At 35.2% G+C, this 18728-nt stretch overlaps 1 protein-coding gene across 6 annotated transcripts in view; it reads left to right on the plus strand.

Moving 5' to 3' along the window:
• Positions 1-18728, plus strand: part of Rfx3 (regulatory factor X3) — a 251199-nt gene that overhangs the window by 193938 nt on the left and 38533 nt on the right. For all 6 annotated transcript variants that reach the window (XM_051199662.1, XM_051199664.1, XM_051199665.1 and 3 more), the window contains 5 exons: positions 5307-5428; positions 7142-7254; positions 14105-14220; positions 14685-14839; positions 18533-18630. In XM_051199662.1, coding sequence (XP_051055619.1) covers positions 5307-5428; positions 7142-7254; positions 14105-14220; positions 14685-14839; positions 18533-18630 — 604 coding nt within the window. The remainder of the gene's footprint in view (positions 1-5306; positions 5429-7141; positions 7255-14104; positions 14221-14684; positions 14840-18532; positions 18631-18728) is intronic.

The raw sequence follows: 18728 nt of genomic DNA on the forward strand, positions 1-18728 counted from the left end.
AATCTCTAGTGAGAAGCTACTCTGTTAACTGTGCACTTCCCTCTGGAACATCAATAAGGAACCCTGACACTGATTGCTAAAATCATTATCACTTCTATGAAATGTACTAGTCCATGATATCATGATCACATGTTCTGCTAAGGTCAAGAGGACCATAAAAAACCCACTCCCCAAGAATTATTGAACTCAAGTGCTGTACACAGAATAGTCATAGTCACCACATAGTACTGCTCTAAGTGTTTGTTGAAGTAAAATGTGCTTCAATCCCATTGTATATGAAAATCTCATCTGGCAATTATATTGCAATTTAGTTAAAAGAAATTAGCCCCATTAATTGTGCTTTATACAAGAATCTCCCTAATTCTTTTTTCCCTAGACAGAGCCTCAGGTGCTTTTAGGTTTTGTTGACATCGGGTGGAACAGGGCTGTCATTCTCTAAATAAAGAAGACGTGGGAGGTATATTTTTAAGGTCTGTGTAACAGAAAGGGCTAGCTGTAAATGAAAGAAAGGCTACATGCACTCACATGTATGTACTCATGCACACACATGCACACACACATTGATACTATATGTTTATACAAATAGCTAAGTTCCTTTTGCTAAGAGGACTCATTGGAAAATTCAGAAAATTAGGCTTGCCTCTTTCAACATTTCTTCCTCAACACCATATTCATTTTAAAAAATGAATAATCTACCACATTCACTCTCATGAGACAACTACTACATAGGAACTAAATTTCTTGCATTATTGAAAATGTAATACTAGTGGATATCCAAGTATCCTTAGTTACCAAGAAGAATGGAAATGAAATCCTGTCGTTAGTCAACAGGATTGGTGTTATGTTACTCTTCTGAAAGAAGGTATCTCTTCACAGTCACTATTCCTTCTGATTCGTTCATGTTTATGCCACCTGGCTCATTTCCAAAACCTATATAAAAACCCTAGGGCAATTTTTCCAAAGAGGATTACAAGAGACCAGTAGGACATTCTAACCCCTTGCTATTATTGCTAGCTGGGCAATTTTTTATTTGTTCATGCAAATTACTTTCATACTTTCAGGAATTATAAACACAAATAATAACTGCCTATATAAATCTTATATTGCCTTTTGCATGAGCATTTTTCAGCAGCTTTGAGAGGACTTTTCCAAATGTTGAAAACTCTTTCCAGTATTGACTATGCAGCGCTCTCCACCTTCTCCTGGACTGCTTCAGTGTCTGTGCTTGGGAGATTATTGACAGAATATTACTTCTACATCAGAGCACAGCTGTCCAAGCCCTAAATAACAGCTACAGCTAACCTCATGGGGGCAGATTCCTAACAATTTTCCAAGTTTTCTGGTTTAGTGACAGGTTTCAAGCACATACTCGGCTATTAAGACATCAGAGCGTCTTTCATTTCTTAATCATTACCAGTGTTAGCTCTGATTGCCCATGGAGTTGCAAGCTGTTAAAATGATCATTTTCTCCTTACTAATTTTGAAACCACGAGCTGTTGCCTCCTTTAATAAAATGTTGGCCTCTCCTATGAACATGCATAACTCAACTGCCCTGAATCTACGATGAAAAAACTTAACCTAGAAGTAATTTGCAAAGTAAATGGAATTACATGAGTGTATAGTTCTAAATACTGAAGAGCTCATTAATTCAACAGGATTCAATGTACAGGTTTGTTAGTGGTATGTTTTCAATCAATTACCTACCCTTTATAATGTGGTATTTTTTATGGTTATTTAACAAAAAGAAGAGAAGCAAAAGATCCAAAATTCACCTTTTAATCATAAAAGGATAGTTGAAATTTCACCAGAATTAAGATAATGTAGAATTATTACATTAGATCAATAAAATATTCAAAAACTTAAAAATGTTATATTTATTTTCGACCTGGCTAAAACAGAGCTTGCATAGGGCAATATCACATGTAGTACCCAATTAATGCTTGATAAATTGATCTAATATTGTTAGGATCAATTTATAGTGTGATCTTAGCCATTCTTTTAAAATTAGTGTATATTATAGGAAAAATGAACATTTATGGATGGGGGGGGCAAAGCGTGTTGTCTGAAGTTGGATATTTTTCTACAACATGGGAATAAAGGTGTCTATTTTGAGATGAGAGGTCCCTGTGGACTAAGTCTGTGCAAGCTACTTTAGGAAATCTCTTAGGAGTAAAACCAGCTCCAAGCCCTATTCTCAAAAACTGTTGAGTAGATGTTGAGGAAGACTAGGTTTCTGTGGGAACTTCCTAGACATTGGTGATAAATCTTCTGAATGGCCAATAACATTTTATCCTAAGCTATCTCTTTTAGGAAGAATCAGCAATCACGAGTATTTGTCTAGCCTCTGTTGAATCTGACCCAGGCAGCTGAGGTAATTGATGAATATGTGGTCTTCCTGAATTCATAATTTCTGACTTTGATGATTTCTTCTAAACACTGATCCAGGTTGCTTTAGACACAACAAAGTGAGCAAAACTTAGTATTACAGAGAAGCTCTTTCACACATCTGTGCTCACACTAGCACTCTTGGCCATGAGCCATCTTCTATCCATTACTGGTGTCATGCTTCATGGCACAAACCACTCCCAGAATTTGTCCACAGACCTTTCAGCCTGAGGCATAAGATTTCTGGCTTATCCAGTTTATATTACTATGAAAGAGAAATATATGAAGGGCATCTTTGTCTGTTTTTCAACTCACTGTTTATTCTGTTATTGTTACTGTTATGGTTATAATGAGACCACTCATTTCTCAGTTCTAACTGTATTTCCTTCTTTTTTTTTCCTTCTAAGTACTGACTCAAACTATTTTACTATATATATGTATATAAAAACCCTTTCCTCCTGTCAGCTGTTTTCATACATTTTATATCTCCTACATAATACTGTATACTTGTAATTAATGTTTTCAACTCAATAGCATTATTAGTACACAGTCAAGTGTTAGTTGTAAATCATTGTGGTTTGACTGCATATTTTAGGATGTAATATCCCTTTTAGTGACCTCCACTGCTTATGATACTGCCCAACTTTTTTTTTTTCCTAAGGAGGCAAATAATTTTGCTTTTAGGTGGGAGGTTTTCTAACACTTTGTGAAGGAAGGTACTGTGATGTAGCATGTATCCTAGGAAAATGTATACAAGTAGTAGCTCTTATTTCCTCTCAGATTAAATTTCACTTGTCCTTCATATTCATGTTTATAGGAATGAATGCTACGTAGAACAAAAAGGGATTAAGAATAGTTAGACAAAATCACAGTCATTGCATAATCCAGTATTAATAACTTTGAATGTACAGGAAATATTGGCAGATTAAATCATTCAATTTTACTATTTTAATCTAAGATAATGTACTTAACCATGAGGAAACAAATACAATATTTTATTTTTCATATGAATTTCTGTTTCTAAAAAGGTTCAGCTGAAAGCAAATTAAACCCTGTATAAATCAATGAGGAAACAAACAAACCTTTCCTAATCAAAGAAGCAAGAAATCATTCAAGTCTTCTAGTATAAAAGGGCAAGCCCAGTACTGCCCTATATAGGTACACTACACACCTGCCAGGGAAAGTTTCTAAATTTCTCTAATATGATCTGCAGGGAGGAAAAGCATCAGAAGTGACACTTTTGGGGCAGAAAGTTTTGCCATTAAAAGGAAGACCAGGTTTGAGTTCCTTTCTATCATTAGAAAACAACAACCATTATTTTGTGCTTGAGGAGGCTATCAGTAAAACTATAACAAGGGTGGTGTTTATGGTGTCCTGCTTCATCCTCTGTCCACTGACTTTCTTTTTCAATGACTGAATCGCAGCATTGCTTATATGGTCTTCACTAGATCCAATCATTTACTATCTTTTGACAGAATAGAGACATCTTTAAGTGTGTCCTTTTCATGTCTTAGAGACTATAATGACCACATTATCAGGGTGGTGAAAGTGCTGTTTTTTGTTTTGTTTTGTTTTTACATACAATCAGAAATGGGGGAGGGGGCTGAAAGACAAACACTGTAATGTGAGTGAAGATATTCCTAGAAAGTTAACTTCATGATCTTTAGATTTGTATTTTTTTTAAATACCTAAACTGAGGAAAAGTATGTTTTAAACAAAAGAAAAATGCTTGCTACACAGTAGTTTGCACTTGCTTGTCTGGGGAGATTTGCCAAGGTTTTGGTGGTGGTGCTGTGATGAGGTCTGTGGTGATGTGGTAGTGCTGGTGTTGGTGATGGTGGTGCTTCTGGGGTTGCTGGTGGTAAGGATTGGGCAGTGGTATAGCAATGGTTATGCTTGTCGTGATGGTGATGTGCTGATCTTTGGTACTTGCAGGGATGTTAGTGATGTGATTGGTGTGGTGGTAGTGGCGTTGCCAATGTTTGTGGTAATGAGGATATAGTGTTGCTGTTGGTGGCAAGGGTGGTGTGGTAGTGTGGTGACAGCTGTGCTGAGGGTAAGGTGATAATGTTTGTGATGCTTGTCCTCCAAGAAGTCTTGTTTTTTACCTCCATAGCACATTTCCTCTATTTTAGTAGCAAAGACTGTACATAAAGTTTAGAACTAGGGCCTAAAAGCATATTGTTCTCTGACTTTGATTACTTTTTGTGTGTATACTTTTTTTTTTTTCTGTTCTTGGGAGGGACCCACAGCCTTGTATTTGACAGTCATGTGCCCTAACACTGAGTTAAATCCCACCAAATCCTCTTATCTCTAATTAGAAAAACTAGGTTTATAGACGAGTTCATATTTTGTTGCAGACTGAAGCTTCCGGCATTTGTATTTGTGACTTTTGATAAGAATCAAAGGAGATGAATGTGTTGAGATGCATAGGAGGCTTTAAGATACATGAAGAGCAGTATGATAAGATTTGTAAATTGATCATATTTTAAGTATACTAACTGAAAGTCCTTCATTTCTTTGAAAACTCTTTGATCTTGGTTCAAAGTGAAGTTTCAGCATATTTACAATTTTTATCTTAAACCAATGGCCACTATAAGTTACTTTCACAGTATGTGCTATGACCATAGGCATGAGCATCTTTGCCTCTATTGTCCAAAGAAATGCCTCATAATTCTTTCATTCTGCGTCAATTTATGGATTTTCACAAATGAATTTGTTTCTGATTGCTCTTCCCCTTCTTATTTTCACAATTGAAAAAATGCCTGTGACTTCATGAAAGTATCAAGAAGAAACATCCGACAACTATCTTGAGACATTGATAGAACTAGATTAAAATCAAATGCCTTAAAAGTTTGGGTAGTACATTTAAAGCAAGGAATAATTTGGTTTGTTTGTTTTTTCCCATCTAATATTTTTAGGTACAAGCCTATGCAGAAAGTGGATGGGGTTGCAGATGGTTTCACAGGAAGTGGCCAACAGACAGGCACATCTGTTGAGCAAACTGTAATTGCCCAAAGTCAACATCATCAACAGTTTTTAGGTATGTTAAGGTGTAATCATAGTGCATAGTAGTTGCTATTAGGATTTTGAAAAGTACAATAGTAGTCTCTTCTCCAAGTAGAATGTCTTCAGATGTTAACTCCTTATAAAAGGGGAGGTGATTTGGTGCTGAATCTATAACATTAAATGATAGTTCTAGCTCATCTTTATTGAATGTTAAGCTATATGGAATCTTGAAGGCTATGAAAGTGTTTTCAAGAGTTGATATTACAGTTGGTTTTTGTGATCAAAATCATAATGTGGTTACTTCAGAAATAATGTCCAGTCCAAAAGAATTCTCAGTTCCTGTATACAAAGTTACATAGTCTTAGATTAAAAAAAATTATCAACATTTTAAATAATGTATTCTTTTATATTGATTACAGTGCTTCTTATTTTTATAATTGTATAGAAAATATACATATTTCTTGTTAATGAAAGTGTTTGCAAGTAGAACTTAAAGGTTTGTATGTTTATGCAGGAAGCAGAGGAGCAAAAGTGGTAGTTCAGTTGACAGCTATCCTATAGATGAGTGTGCATTGTCTTCAAACAGTGGAGCAGTACAAGTGATGTTATTGGGGTGTGTGTGTATTTATGTACCTGCGTGCATGTATGTCTGTGTGTGTGTGCATATGTGTGTGCATGTATGTCTGCATGTGTTTACGTGTGTGTGTGTGTGTGTGTTTGTGTGTGCTTGCCAATAGAGACACCTGGAATAGACTTTGAGGTTAGAAGTCTCCTGAGCTTGATCCTTTAATGGCAGCATTTCCTAAACCAAAGTCTTGTGGACCATTGAGCTTTAAAACAATATCACTTTTTTATTTTATAGCTATATTTGAGTTTTAATATTCAAAAAATTTAAAAAATGGGGTTACATGAAGAGCCCCATCTCAAAAATTTTCAAAATATTTTGGTTTCCTAGAACTTAGAAATGAAGATTATTATTTAATTTTGACTTTATGGTGAGGAATTCATGAAAGTACATCATTAATTGTTCAAGGCTAATGAGAAAAAGAGAGAAAGAGAAAAGGCGAGAGAGTGTGTATGATGTGTGAATTATAGTGTTGTCAAGAGAGGGATAAATGATGTTTCTATGCAACATCATGTGTCATAGTCATTTGAATACAGAATTATATTGGGGCAGGTAGCCACCAGAAAGAGCAGATTGGTGTGTTATACTCAGAGGACTTGTCTACAGCAGTTGACACCATGTTTATTTGTGGGACATGATTTGATTATAGGATAGCATCATTCATCACATCAAATTAATGTTGTTAACTAGACCTTAATTTTTAGCTTTTTGGCTTGTAGTTTTATAACCTTCATTTTATGACAGTGTAAAAGATATGAACATAATGAGTTTAAGGTTATGTTTATTTTTATATGGCTGGATACCATAATACTGAAAATAACTAAAATTGCTACTGGCAAGCTCAGGTTGTTTTTCTCTTACTAAGAGCCTATCCAATGCCCAGTTCAATTAGAATAAAGCTTAGTTTATATGAAATTCACAAGTATACTCCATTCATTCGTATGTTACATGCTGATATATTACTAAACCTGGCTGGAAAATATTAATTTGAAAGTCAGTGATCTTTGGCTTCCTGATTTCTAAATTTTCTTTCCTTTTTAGTTTTTGAAATTTTCCCTCATTAATATGTAATTGACACCTTCAACAATAGCTTTTTTTTCTGTTGTGTTGTCATGGTAACAGATGCATCTCGAGCACTTCCAGAGTTTGGAGAAGTTGAAATCTCTTCTCTACCTGATGGTACTACCTTTGAGGATATCAAGTCACTGCAAAGTCTTTATCGAGAGCACTGTGAGGTAAGACCTTCAAACATGATCTGAGCACATACTATGTTTTGCTGAATAACTTGTGAAAAAAATAATAAAAGTTTTTCCCTAGAGAAAAGAGAAATTCTAGTTATTTTGGTTATTTATTTTAGTTTATTAACACTAATAAAAATCATTCTTTTCTCAGTGGAAAGTGAGGGGATGGAAGAAAGTAATAATATATGTTATTCTCCATTTCTTAAACCTGTTATTCAGGTTCTACTCTGGGTTTGTCTACAGAAATTCTTTCATATGGGCGGCAGATCAAATGTACGGGAGTTTATTGCATTATTCTTTTGAGTTAAGAGATTGCTTGTAGTTTTACTATCTAATTTGGAGAGAGATTAAGTCTGCTGTAGTTTATAGGTTTGACTATTATATACCCATAGGACTGAAACTCTAACTATACTAAAAGGAAATGAGCTCCAAGGTTAAAGGAAAAAAAAAGATACAGAAAATTCATATTAACATGTTGGCCTTTGAACTTACATAAACATCTTTCTACAAAGAAAAGTAAAATGTTAATAATATTTGTTTGTGTTGGTTTGAATCACTCATACCCTTCGGCATTAAAAGTGTATGGCTCCAGTTGGTGGTGCTGTTTAGGGAGGTGTAGGAAGTATGGCCTTATTAGAGATGGTATGTCTCTGGAGGTGGACTTAGAGCATTTAAAGACCTGAACCATTTCACGTTTGTTCCTTCTGCTTTGTGCCTGTGGTTCCAGATGTGAACCCTCCACTTTTTGTTCCTCCTTCCATACCTTTGAAAAGTCATCATGGACTCTAATCATCAGGAACGACAATCCTAAATAAACTCCTTTATACGTTTCCTTGGTTATGGTGTATGATCACGTCAATAGAAAAATAACTAATACAGAAATTGGTTGCAGACAGTGAGTGGGTTATTACTTTGAAGAACCTGACCATGATGTTTTCTGGAGGAGTGTGGAAGGCTTTGGAACTTTGCACTAGAAAAGTGGTTGAAAGCTATAAATAGGGCTTGATGGGGCCAATCTAATAGGATCTTGGAAGACAGCAATGCTGAGAGATAAGTGGACTATTGAGAGCCAGATAAAGGGGTTTTAAAGTACAACAATATTAGTAACTGTACTATAGACTATTCTTTTGATATTTGGGCAAAAAATTGGCTACTTTCTGCCCATGGCCTATGAGCTTGCCTAAGAATACATTTAAAAGTAATGAACTCATTTTTAGGGGGTAGAGGAAATTTCAAGATAGCCAGTCTTTTTTTTTTTTAATTAGTAATCACTCTTAAGTATGTTTATAATAAAAATGGCTCAGACAGAAATATAAGATATACAGAAATTAAAAGAATACTGATAATATTATAGCCAAGGCTTGAACTATCAGAGAGACTGTAATTGTTAAGGAGTTTAGAGCCATTAAAGATAGATCAGATCTGCAATCCAATAAAGGGAAGGTATTCTCATTACAAGACCTCATCCAGCTAAGCTTCCATCTCACAAAGAAAGTATAAGGAGTTTTCTCAGGCTCCTGGAAAGCAACGTCAATCAAAAGGTGCTGAAGATGTGGATCAAGGGGGCCGCGGTAGATCCCAAGCTGACAGCCATGCTTCTCAGTTTTGTTCGTGTGATGATGGCTTCAGAGCCATGAAAGATAAGGAGGTTGTAGATCCTTCCTCTGTGGTTCCACAGGACTGCTGAGGCCAGGCAACATGTGGCCAGGAGTTCATGCCTTGGAGTTCTGTGAGAGGAAGGAGTCCTGAAAGTTCATTGTATGAAAGTGTTTAAATGAACCCTGGGTTGTAGTAGAGATGCTAAGATGTTGAATATGCCAGAGCCTTTAGACACATGCAAAGGAAAGCTGTGCATGAGACCTGGAACTAGCCCAAGAGCGGGAGATATATGTTACAGGCAACAGAATTGGGGAACAGAACATCTAATCCCTTTGATATCAGATATGGCATTGGAAAATTTTATATTTATATTCAAACTTCATGTTTTGTTGTTGTTGCTATTTTACGAGACAGGGTTTCTATGTAATGCTTTGGAGTCTGTCCTGGAACTAGCTCTGTAGACCAGGCTGGACTTGAACTCACAGAGATCCACCTGCCTCTGTCTCCCATGTGCTGGGATTAAAGTTGTACACCACCGATGCCCAGCTTGAGCCTTTTTTTTTTTTTTTTTCCTGTTGCTCTCACCATGACTTTGTTCTGCCATTATTGTCTCTAACCTTCTGGAACCATAAGTCCAAATAAATTTTCTTCTGTAAGTTGCCTTGTTCATGGTGTTTTATCACAGAAACAGAAAAGTAACTATTGCAGTAACCATGTAGAAATCTAACAAATATACATACAAAACAAAAACTGGAAGCCATATTCAAGGTCTGTTGGACCTTTTATAATACCATGAATGTATGCTTCTGTTTTAATATATCTTTAGATTGCTTTGAGAATTGAAGTAACTTTATCTCAGGAGTACTTGCAATTTGCATACAATTTAAGGACTACCCTGTGGTGTCTAGAGAATTCCTTCTAGCTGCTGAGAGTAGGGGATGAAATAGTAAGTTTCAGCTTAAAATGTGTGAAGATTAAGGTCTCTCTTGATGTTTTCGACCCCAACTCCTGTTGTCCTTCTCATGTCAGAATTGGTGACATTGTCTAGGAGGGGAGTTTTCTCCGTCCAGTATATTAATGCATCCTACATTCACCTGGTAGAAAGAAGGTAATATATTGCACAGAGCTTCTTAAGTGGTCTTAGAATTCAAGTAGCTTTATCTCAGGAATATTTGTGGTCTGCCTAAAAAATTAAGGAGTAGCCTGTGATTTCTAGAGAAATCCTCTTGCCTGTTGAGCATTAAGGATGAATAAGAAGTTCAGTTTAAAGCATATGTAGATTTTTCCCCCATTGTTCCAGAAATAAGATTACTTTTAGTGAACCCAAGTGCTTGTCAGAGATGCTAGGTTAATGACAAACAAGGACAAGTCCTCTCCTTATCAACATCTTGCATGATAGAGTGTTCTTCAACCAGTCTTACTCATTTCCGACAATTCTGCATGATATAAGCCACATAGTATAATTTCCCTTTGACTAGTATGTTGTCCTGAGTATTGGAATATTTCTAAATTGTCAGTTTACACATGGAAAAAATTTCTTTTACACCTATCACATTAAATTAAAATTATGTGAAAAAAATTTTAAACAATTCCTCATTTATCTGTACCCAGATAAAGCCTTCTGTAAGCAGCTTAGCTTGATATAATACAGATTTTTTTTCAGTGACTTATATTTATTCAGAGTGTAATTTGGAGTATAATTATTTACATTGCTAAAGAGTTTACAGTGAGATCACACCAAGCAACAGATGCCTCCAATATGATTACAATAGTCTTTAGATTATAAAATTTCCATGAAAATTCCAATTGTAATGAATAAATATACTTTATGTGAAGAGATGGGGGCACTCATAACTTAATTAATGTAGGAAATGACGGCCCACAAAATGTTCGCGACTTATTCCTAAGTTATCAATGTTCTTGCCATCTCTCATGGAACAGACTGGTATTTTTAGAAAATTATAATTCTAATTTTTTGTTACATGTCAAAACATTTTAAATAAAGCTGCTTGGATCTCAGAATCAATCCTGTAGTCATTTACCATAAGCCAGTTGAATATAGATAATTTTAATTTTAATTTTTGCCTATGTATTGCAGTTTAATAAGGATCAGGATAAACAAATAGGCCGAATAGGTGTTTATTCAGGGAGAAATAACTTACAACCTAGACAGATGTACACCAGCAAGTTCCACTGGATGCTCTCCTCTCCATGTTCTACCTGCAAGAGAGCAATCCACTGCGGCTCCTCAGACCTAGTTCTACAGGTCACTTCCCCCCCGGCTCCACCTCCCAATGAGTGTGGTCAGTGCCACAGAAGGAGACAAAGTAAATATCCCACTACATCTATATGCTTGAAAATAGGTTGAAAAATAATAGTGTTTTAGTGACTCGCAATGCTGCCTTAAATGAGACTGGTGTTAACATCACTTTCAAAGAGTTATTTGAGATTAATTTGAAAATACTAGAATTATGATATGCTGAAATCCTTGCCTTGTTTTACTTCATATGTTCTATAGTTGTTTTTTTAAGGTAGGATTATTTTGCTGTTTGGAATTCTTGTAATATATTTGTCAAGGTTTTAGTATCAGAGGTATGTACAGTATTAACTGCATCATGCTTTAGAGACATACATAACTTGGAATATACCTAAGCTGCAGTTAAAGAAGCAGATGTAAGAACTTTCTTCTGGAGAACGTTTTGATTTCATATGAGATGAGGGACAACTATGTTTACTTTGTTTTCAGAACTTGCCCTAAGTATATTTTATATTTTGGTTGTGAGCCTAGCCTTTTACAGCTGAGCCATCTTTCTAGCCCTTAGGTACTTTTTAATCTTACAGAAAAGTTTTATAATTAACTTACTTCATTTTCACTATCTGCCAATTTACAGCATTCCCTGCTAGTTCTCAGAACATGTCCTCCATGACCGTGCTTAATGTTTGAATTAGCCTCAAGGTATTCTCTAGCTCGGGCTTCGAGCAGATCTGCATAAGTGGCTCATACACTAGACTTGTGAAGTTAGTTTACTTTTTCTAAAATACTCAGATGGACTCTCAGTTGTCCCCATTTTCTCTGCCTTCTAAGGACTTTTTATTGATCCATTTGGGAATGTTTGTCTTAGTACTCAGTTATTGAAGGAATCAAACCCATTCTATTGACTTACACTGCCTACAAGTCAGCTATTTGACATTCATTGTAATCACAGAATTAAATCTTCTTTAGCTTCATGTTTGCTGTTATTTGAAGGCTCTATTTCTATTATAAAGTGGTTGGAATGGCAGACTCAAATTAAATATCATCATCAAAAGTTAGATGAGGAAGTGACAGTTACTGACACCATCCCAAAAGAAAAAGACTATGGGGGACACCTGGAAAATGGTTCTAGAAACTAAATTTAAGTTAAAACTCAAGGCAAGATGGACTCCACAATTAGGTAAGAGTAATCTTAAACTAATCTATAAAAGGAGTATAGATAAGTAATACTGTATGCTTAGTGTGGAATGCAAATCATTATATAGCCAAGTATGGCTATATGCATATCCCTTTTATTCCCAGAAGTATGTTAGTATCTGGAGGCCCCTTGATTCCAGTTTATATGTCACCTCCGTCTAACTGGGACCCATGATCAGCAGCCTTGGAAGATTAGATCAACCTTACCCCTATCTGCCACACTTGAGCAACTTACCATTCTTAACCTCTACATTCTTGGATGGCAGTGGTCATCCACCCAAGAGCACAGATGTTAGAATGCTTTGCCCTTCTGGTCAGGAGTAGGTAGAGTGGTGTCATGGTTGGTTCCAACTTATCAAGTTCTCTAAAATTACCCTCAAAGTGAGTTTCTGTGAGGGAGTGTCTAGATCAGGTGGGCAAATGGGACTGCCAGTGTGGGAATGTTCTGATATTAATAACATCTTATTTAACACACAATGTGAAAAATAATGTAATATAACATGGAAGCAATATAAATTAATTAATTCGATAATTACTTGTATTATACATTGTCATTTAAAAATGCAATATTAAGAACATAAGCAGGTAATCAATTTCCATTTATTTTCCCATCTTTGAAATGTTACATGTCAATAATGGAAATGCAATATGTAAACTGTATCAGTTATGGTATTATCTTTTCTAAGTTTGAGTACAGTTTGTATAACGAAAAAAAATGGAAAGAGTAAGAACAGAATATGACATTTTACTAATTACTTTTTGTATGTTCTATGCCTCTTTCTGATATACTATATAAGCAATAAACATAAAATTCAGTTGATTAGCTAATTAGTCTCTATTAGTTTATTTTCTTTTGCTATGATAAAACACCACAACCAACAACACCTGTAGAAGAAAGGGTTTATTTGGACTTATTGTCCCCAAGGGCTAAGATTCTGTGATAGCTGGGAGACAAAACAGTAAGCAGGAGACCGGGCAGTAGATACAAGAAGCACATGGCTCATATCTTCTATCACAAGCACAGAGTAGAAATAGAGAACTTGAAACAGCACAAGACTTTAAAGTCTCAAGCCCACCTCCAGTGACATTAAGTCCTACAAAATGGCCACACCTCCTAAGCATCCCCAAACAGTGCTACCAATTGAGGACCAAGTATCCAAACACCGAAGACTATGGGGGAAATAATGCAAACCACCAGTCTGAAATACAGTATGTGATTTCAACATGGAAACAATATGAATATTAGTAGCTAATGTTCGCACTTTCCTTCTGAAGTTGTTAAAATTTAGTCTTTTCATTTCCACAAGAACACACTATATAGACAAATCATTACTACTTATTTTCATTTATTTTGTTACTCAGGCATTGAAATATAGTGGTGTTAGTATTTCAGAATATAAATAATTAAAGAGATTATTATTTGATTTTACATTGTTTTACTATATCTTTGAAAGGCAATATGTTATTATTTTGATATGTAATTAATATAATAGTAATCCATTTTATTGTTGTCTGTCCTTTGTGTCTTAGTATGTCTTGAATGTGCAGTGTGCCTTTAGTGCTCACAATCTTGAGAGGCTGTTTTGAAGTCACCAGATTGCTAAGACTCAGTAGACACATGTGGCTGGTGTGAATCACTGCAAACAATGCAGTAGTCTTGAAAATGTTCAAATCTATATGGGATGATTTAGACCATGTCGGAATTGTAGCTGCCTTAACAGAAACATCTGGTGGTAAAATAAACGAACAAGGGAAAGTAAAGGAAGTATTATGGTTTGGTCATTTTGTTTTTAGGCAATATTGGACGTTGTTGTGAATCTTCAGTTTAGCCTGATAGAAAAATTATGGCAAACATTCTGGCGCTATTCTCCCTCTACTCCAACTGACGGCACTACCATTACTGAATCAAGGTCAGAATCAATATGCTTTTCTGATTCATTTTCATGACGCAGTAGATATCACAGCTAATAAGTTAGAGATATGTATACCAGTTGTGAACTTTACCTGATATCATTGAGTAGATTGACCATGCTAGGAATAAACCACAGACTGCTCTCCTGAGGTTGTAGTGTCTGTAGCTCCCTTTTATTGATTTGGGGGACTATGGTAGATCTATGTCATGCTAGAGCATTACTATCCTATCTGCCTTTCAGACCATAAGAAAATATTAATGTACATAGGTAGCTCTGGGGGTGTATTTGTGTATATATATATGTATATATATATACACATACATATATATCCAGCCATATGACACCAGTGCAATAATGGTATAGTTCTAACCTCAGTAATATTTGATAAACTATTTTTAAAGTCCATTTTCTGTTTTATCCTCATTTGCCATCTATTCATTTGCGACATTTATTCACACCAGCAATCTGAGTGAAATAGAAAGTCGACTTCCGAAAGCAAAGCTGATAACTCTGTGCAAACATGAGTCTATCCTGAAATGGATGTGTAACTGTGACCATGGGATGTACCAGGCTTTGGTGGAGATTCTCATCCCCGACGTCCTTAGACCCATTCCTAGTAAGTTAAATGGAGACAACTACGGATGCTTTTGTTCTCATACATACCACCCAAGAAGTTTTGGGGATTGATGTTGCAATCAGGAGTGATCCTAATTTCATTTAAATTTGTCAAGTAAAAAACATGCAGCATATAGAATATTGCATGGAAAGAGCCTACAGTGACACTACAGTGAAGGGGCAATGACCTGCTTCCTAATCTTTAACACTATTATTATTTTTAAAAGTCAACCTGCAGCTAGACACCCTCAATAAACTAATTGCAAGAACACTGTTAGTTCAGTCAGCCATGTAAAAATATTCTATTCAAGGCTAAAGTCCTCTGCATATAGCCAAAAAATATTTATATCTCTAATTGCAGACCATTCTCTTTCATTGTTGCTTAGGATTTTGAATGAATTGATTGTGGTTTCCAGTACAGTTGATTCCTTTATAAAATTACTCTGCCACCTGTATCATCTTCAGAATTAAAATTCAGTTTCCTAGTATTTTGAGAGAAGACTCTAATAACTACACAAGCATTGTACCCTATTATGAAGTGAATGGGAACTGTGTAAATCACTCAGTTTACCTTTTTCAGTAACCATGTTATAGCAAAGCTTTCTCTGTAATTCTTGGTGTAAATGCAACTATACATAACAGTTAGGGGCTGTTGAAACTACTTTACTCCTATACCTAGATGACCCATACTAATGACCTTAACTTTGAAAGAAATGGGACTGTTTCCACTTTGACATTTAAAGCAGTTTTTAAGCTAGTAACATTAGCAGTATGTACTTTAATTATGCTGTTCACTATTATTTTTTATGTTATTTCAGAAAACATAAATAGGGTTTAGTAGAAGGAAAAAGGAAGGTATTAACATTTGTATGTTTATGCTTGTAAACATAAAGACACAGTGGAAGGTATACATACATTCATATATATTCATTACCCTATAGTAGATGCTTATACACTTTTACATATTATGCCAATCAATGTATATTAACATGGAGGAGACAGTAAAAGCAAAAGAAATAATCCCATTGGCATTATCTTAACATTTTATAACTTGCTAATATATTCCATTTTATCTACACCAGGGTTACCTCACTAAAAAGACTGATAAAAATTGATACTGACACAGAAAATTTCACCATGTCAATTTCCACTGGTTTTTGTTCCAGAATTTGATTGTTTTCTACCCTCTTGCTCCTTGTGCTCTGAGTGTTAATCTCTAGAGATGTTTAAAGGAAGTTGCATAGGCTATCTGGCTACCAATATACAATTTCTCTCACGAGATACAAGAGGAATGTCAGGGAGTGCTTGCTTTTTCAAGGCAACAGCATCAATATTCATTAAACAATGCTGAAACCATGTGCTTTTGTCTTAGCATCATATGAATTTAACGGTTCCCTAATTTAAATCATGCATCACTTTTGGTTTACTTTAAGCCTTAGAATTTTAAGTATATAATACATGTCCTCTTTGTCTTTTGAAAAATGTGATTAGAAAAACGGTTTATTCTGTCAAGTAGTTTGTCTCTACATTCACCAGAAAATGGAATCATTTTAGTTCTCCGAAGTTACAAGATACATTAGTGTACTACTCTACAATAGAAATTTAGGGAATTCAATTTCCATTTTACAATGAGGCTCAACAATGTAATGCTTAAAATACAATGTAGAAAGCTGTTGCTGGGTGTGTGCTTCTTAATGCTGATCTTGAGCAGGCTGAGGGAGCGCAGCTTTGGAATAGATTTTTAAATATCAAACCTTCCATTTATGCGTCTTTAGAAGCTGTCAGAGTCAGTCTGCACAATTTCAATTTTATGTGAATCCCTACAGAGAGAACAAACTTAATTTTTTTTAAATGTATTTCTTGGCTACTAGTACTTCACTCTACCATTTTCTGTCCAGATGGGATTTCTTTTTTTAGCTAAAAAGTCTGCACATCGTACTAATTTAAAGTCAGCTTGAAACTCCTATATTCTAAAATATATTCACCCGAAACATGGAAAAAAGGAAATTAAGTGTGAATTATTGAATGAGATTTTCAACTGGTAACACTTTAAATGGGCAGATGGGAATATTATAAAAGGTGGCCCAGAATATCATTTAGTATTTTTTTAAATGTAAATACCTAAACTTTTTAATATACACAATATGTATTTTTATATTTTAATTTCCTTTCCATCAAGCTTGTCTAAATAAAATAGGGCATACATGAAATGTTTTCAAAATAACATAAGAAGTTATTGGGGTCTTTTTAATCAAACTATTATTATTATAATAGTAGAACAAAATGGAAAATATAGGTGGCCAAGTTGAATCTTGAACAAATTTTACTGAGTTTAAAAAAAGGCTGTTAATTTTTTTCACACTTTTCATTTCCATTCATGCCTGTACTCCATGATTCTAGTACATAAAACAACAGAAAAATGCATTTTTTTCTTCTTTCTCCCCCCCCCCCCTTTGACTATGGTGGGATGCTTTGGAGATTTCAAAAGATTTCCTCTCAAAAAATTTCCAATCCAGTCTGGTTAGCAGTCTGCATTCTTTCCCAATCAATATTTAGGCAATTTCTTTCTCTAGTATCTAGTTAAATATGCTTTTTAAAAAACTCAGTTGTTTTATTATTGGGGTATTAAGTTTGCATCTTTTTGTAAATAACTTGAAGCACTACATTTCCCTCTGAAACCTCTTTTGGCAAAATTAACAAGACTCTCAGACCCGCTTGAGAGTAGAGGGGAAAGCCAAAACTTTGGTCCCGCTGTACATTCTCCGGGGCAGCTGACCAAAACAGAACCTTCTTTCTCACAGTATTTCACAGTTCTGGGTATCTACCAGATCGTATGGAACCTGCACAGAGTAGTTTTGTGTTATTGTTGCTTTAAATGTTTGTTAAACACCTAAATCTACTCCCCATAGTGTGTAGTCCTGGGCGCAAAGGAATTAAACGACCCTAACTGGGTGATGCACTGAACAGACTCAGGGAGCAACTCCCTCGTAATAAAGTTAGCAATGATGACGAGGATGCTTCTGGTCATTTCATGACCACTCTAAAGGTCTGTCATGAGGACTTCCCCATTTCAGGATTTAACGAATCGGCTCTTTTGATAATACTTTAGTAACATTGCTCTCTGCAACAGCAATTGTATCAAACTGAACTTTTAGCTCCTACATATGAAATTGGAAGGAATAGTCATCTGAAATTTTCATTATGACAATTATTTTTCAGCAAAGATAAATACTCCAATTCATAGGTTGTATAGTAAAACATCAAATAGAGAAAAACAAAGTTTTGCACTGTGTTTCATTTTAACTAACAATGTAAAATAAGATTAAGTTTGAAACCCAAATGGAAATTCTTAGCCCTTGATCACAAAACTCTTCATGACGTTTTGTTCAAGGTGAAAAGCCCCATAAAGTATATTCACAACTGGTATATGTTGCCATAAACAGAAAGATTTGAATGTTTTCATTTTCCAACAGGTATCGTCAGTGTCTGAGAACAAAATAGTTTTAAAAGCCAAAACTACTACTTTTAGATGCTCTAAGGAATTAGAAGTAATGTTGCTTTTCAATTGATGAAGACAATATAAATTCTGCTCTATGAAATAAAAGTAGTATAAACATATATTTTCCTTGTTCCAGCATAAAAATTAATGATCCTGGGTATCTTTATTGTTCTGCCTCTATTTTTTATTATTTAGGTGCCTTGACCCAAGCCATTCGAAATTTTGCAAAAAGCCTTGAAGGTTGGCTTTCAAATGCCATGAACAATATTCCACAGAGAATGATACAAACCAAGGTATGGTTCTGTCCTTTGGTGGTATGACAGGGGATAAAGGGACGTACATGTGCTTGCTTAAAAAACTGTCTTCAAGTAATTTTATAAATATATAAGTA

This window comes from Phodopus roborovskii, unplaced genomic scaffold (genome assembly GCF_943737965.1).
Source record: "Phodopus roborovskii unplaced genomic scaffold, PHOROB, whole genome shotgun sequence".
Lineage (NCBI taxonomy): Eukaryota > Metazoa > Chordata > Mammalia > Rodentia > Cricetidae > Phodopus > Phodopus roborovskii.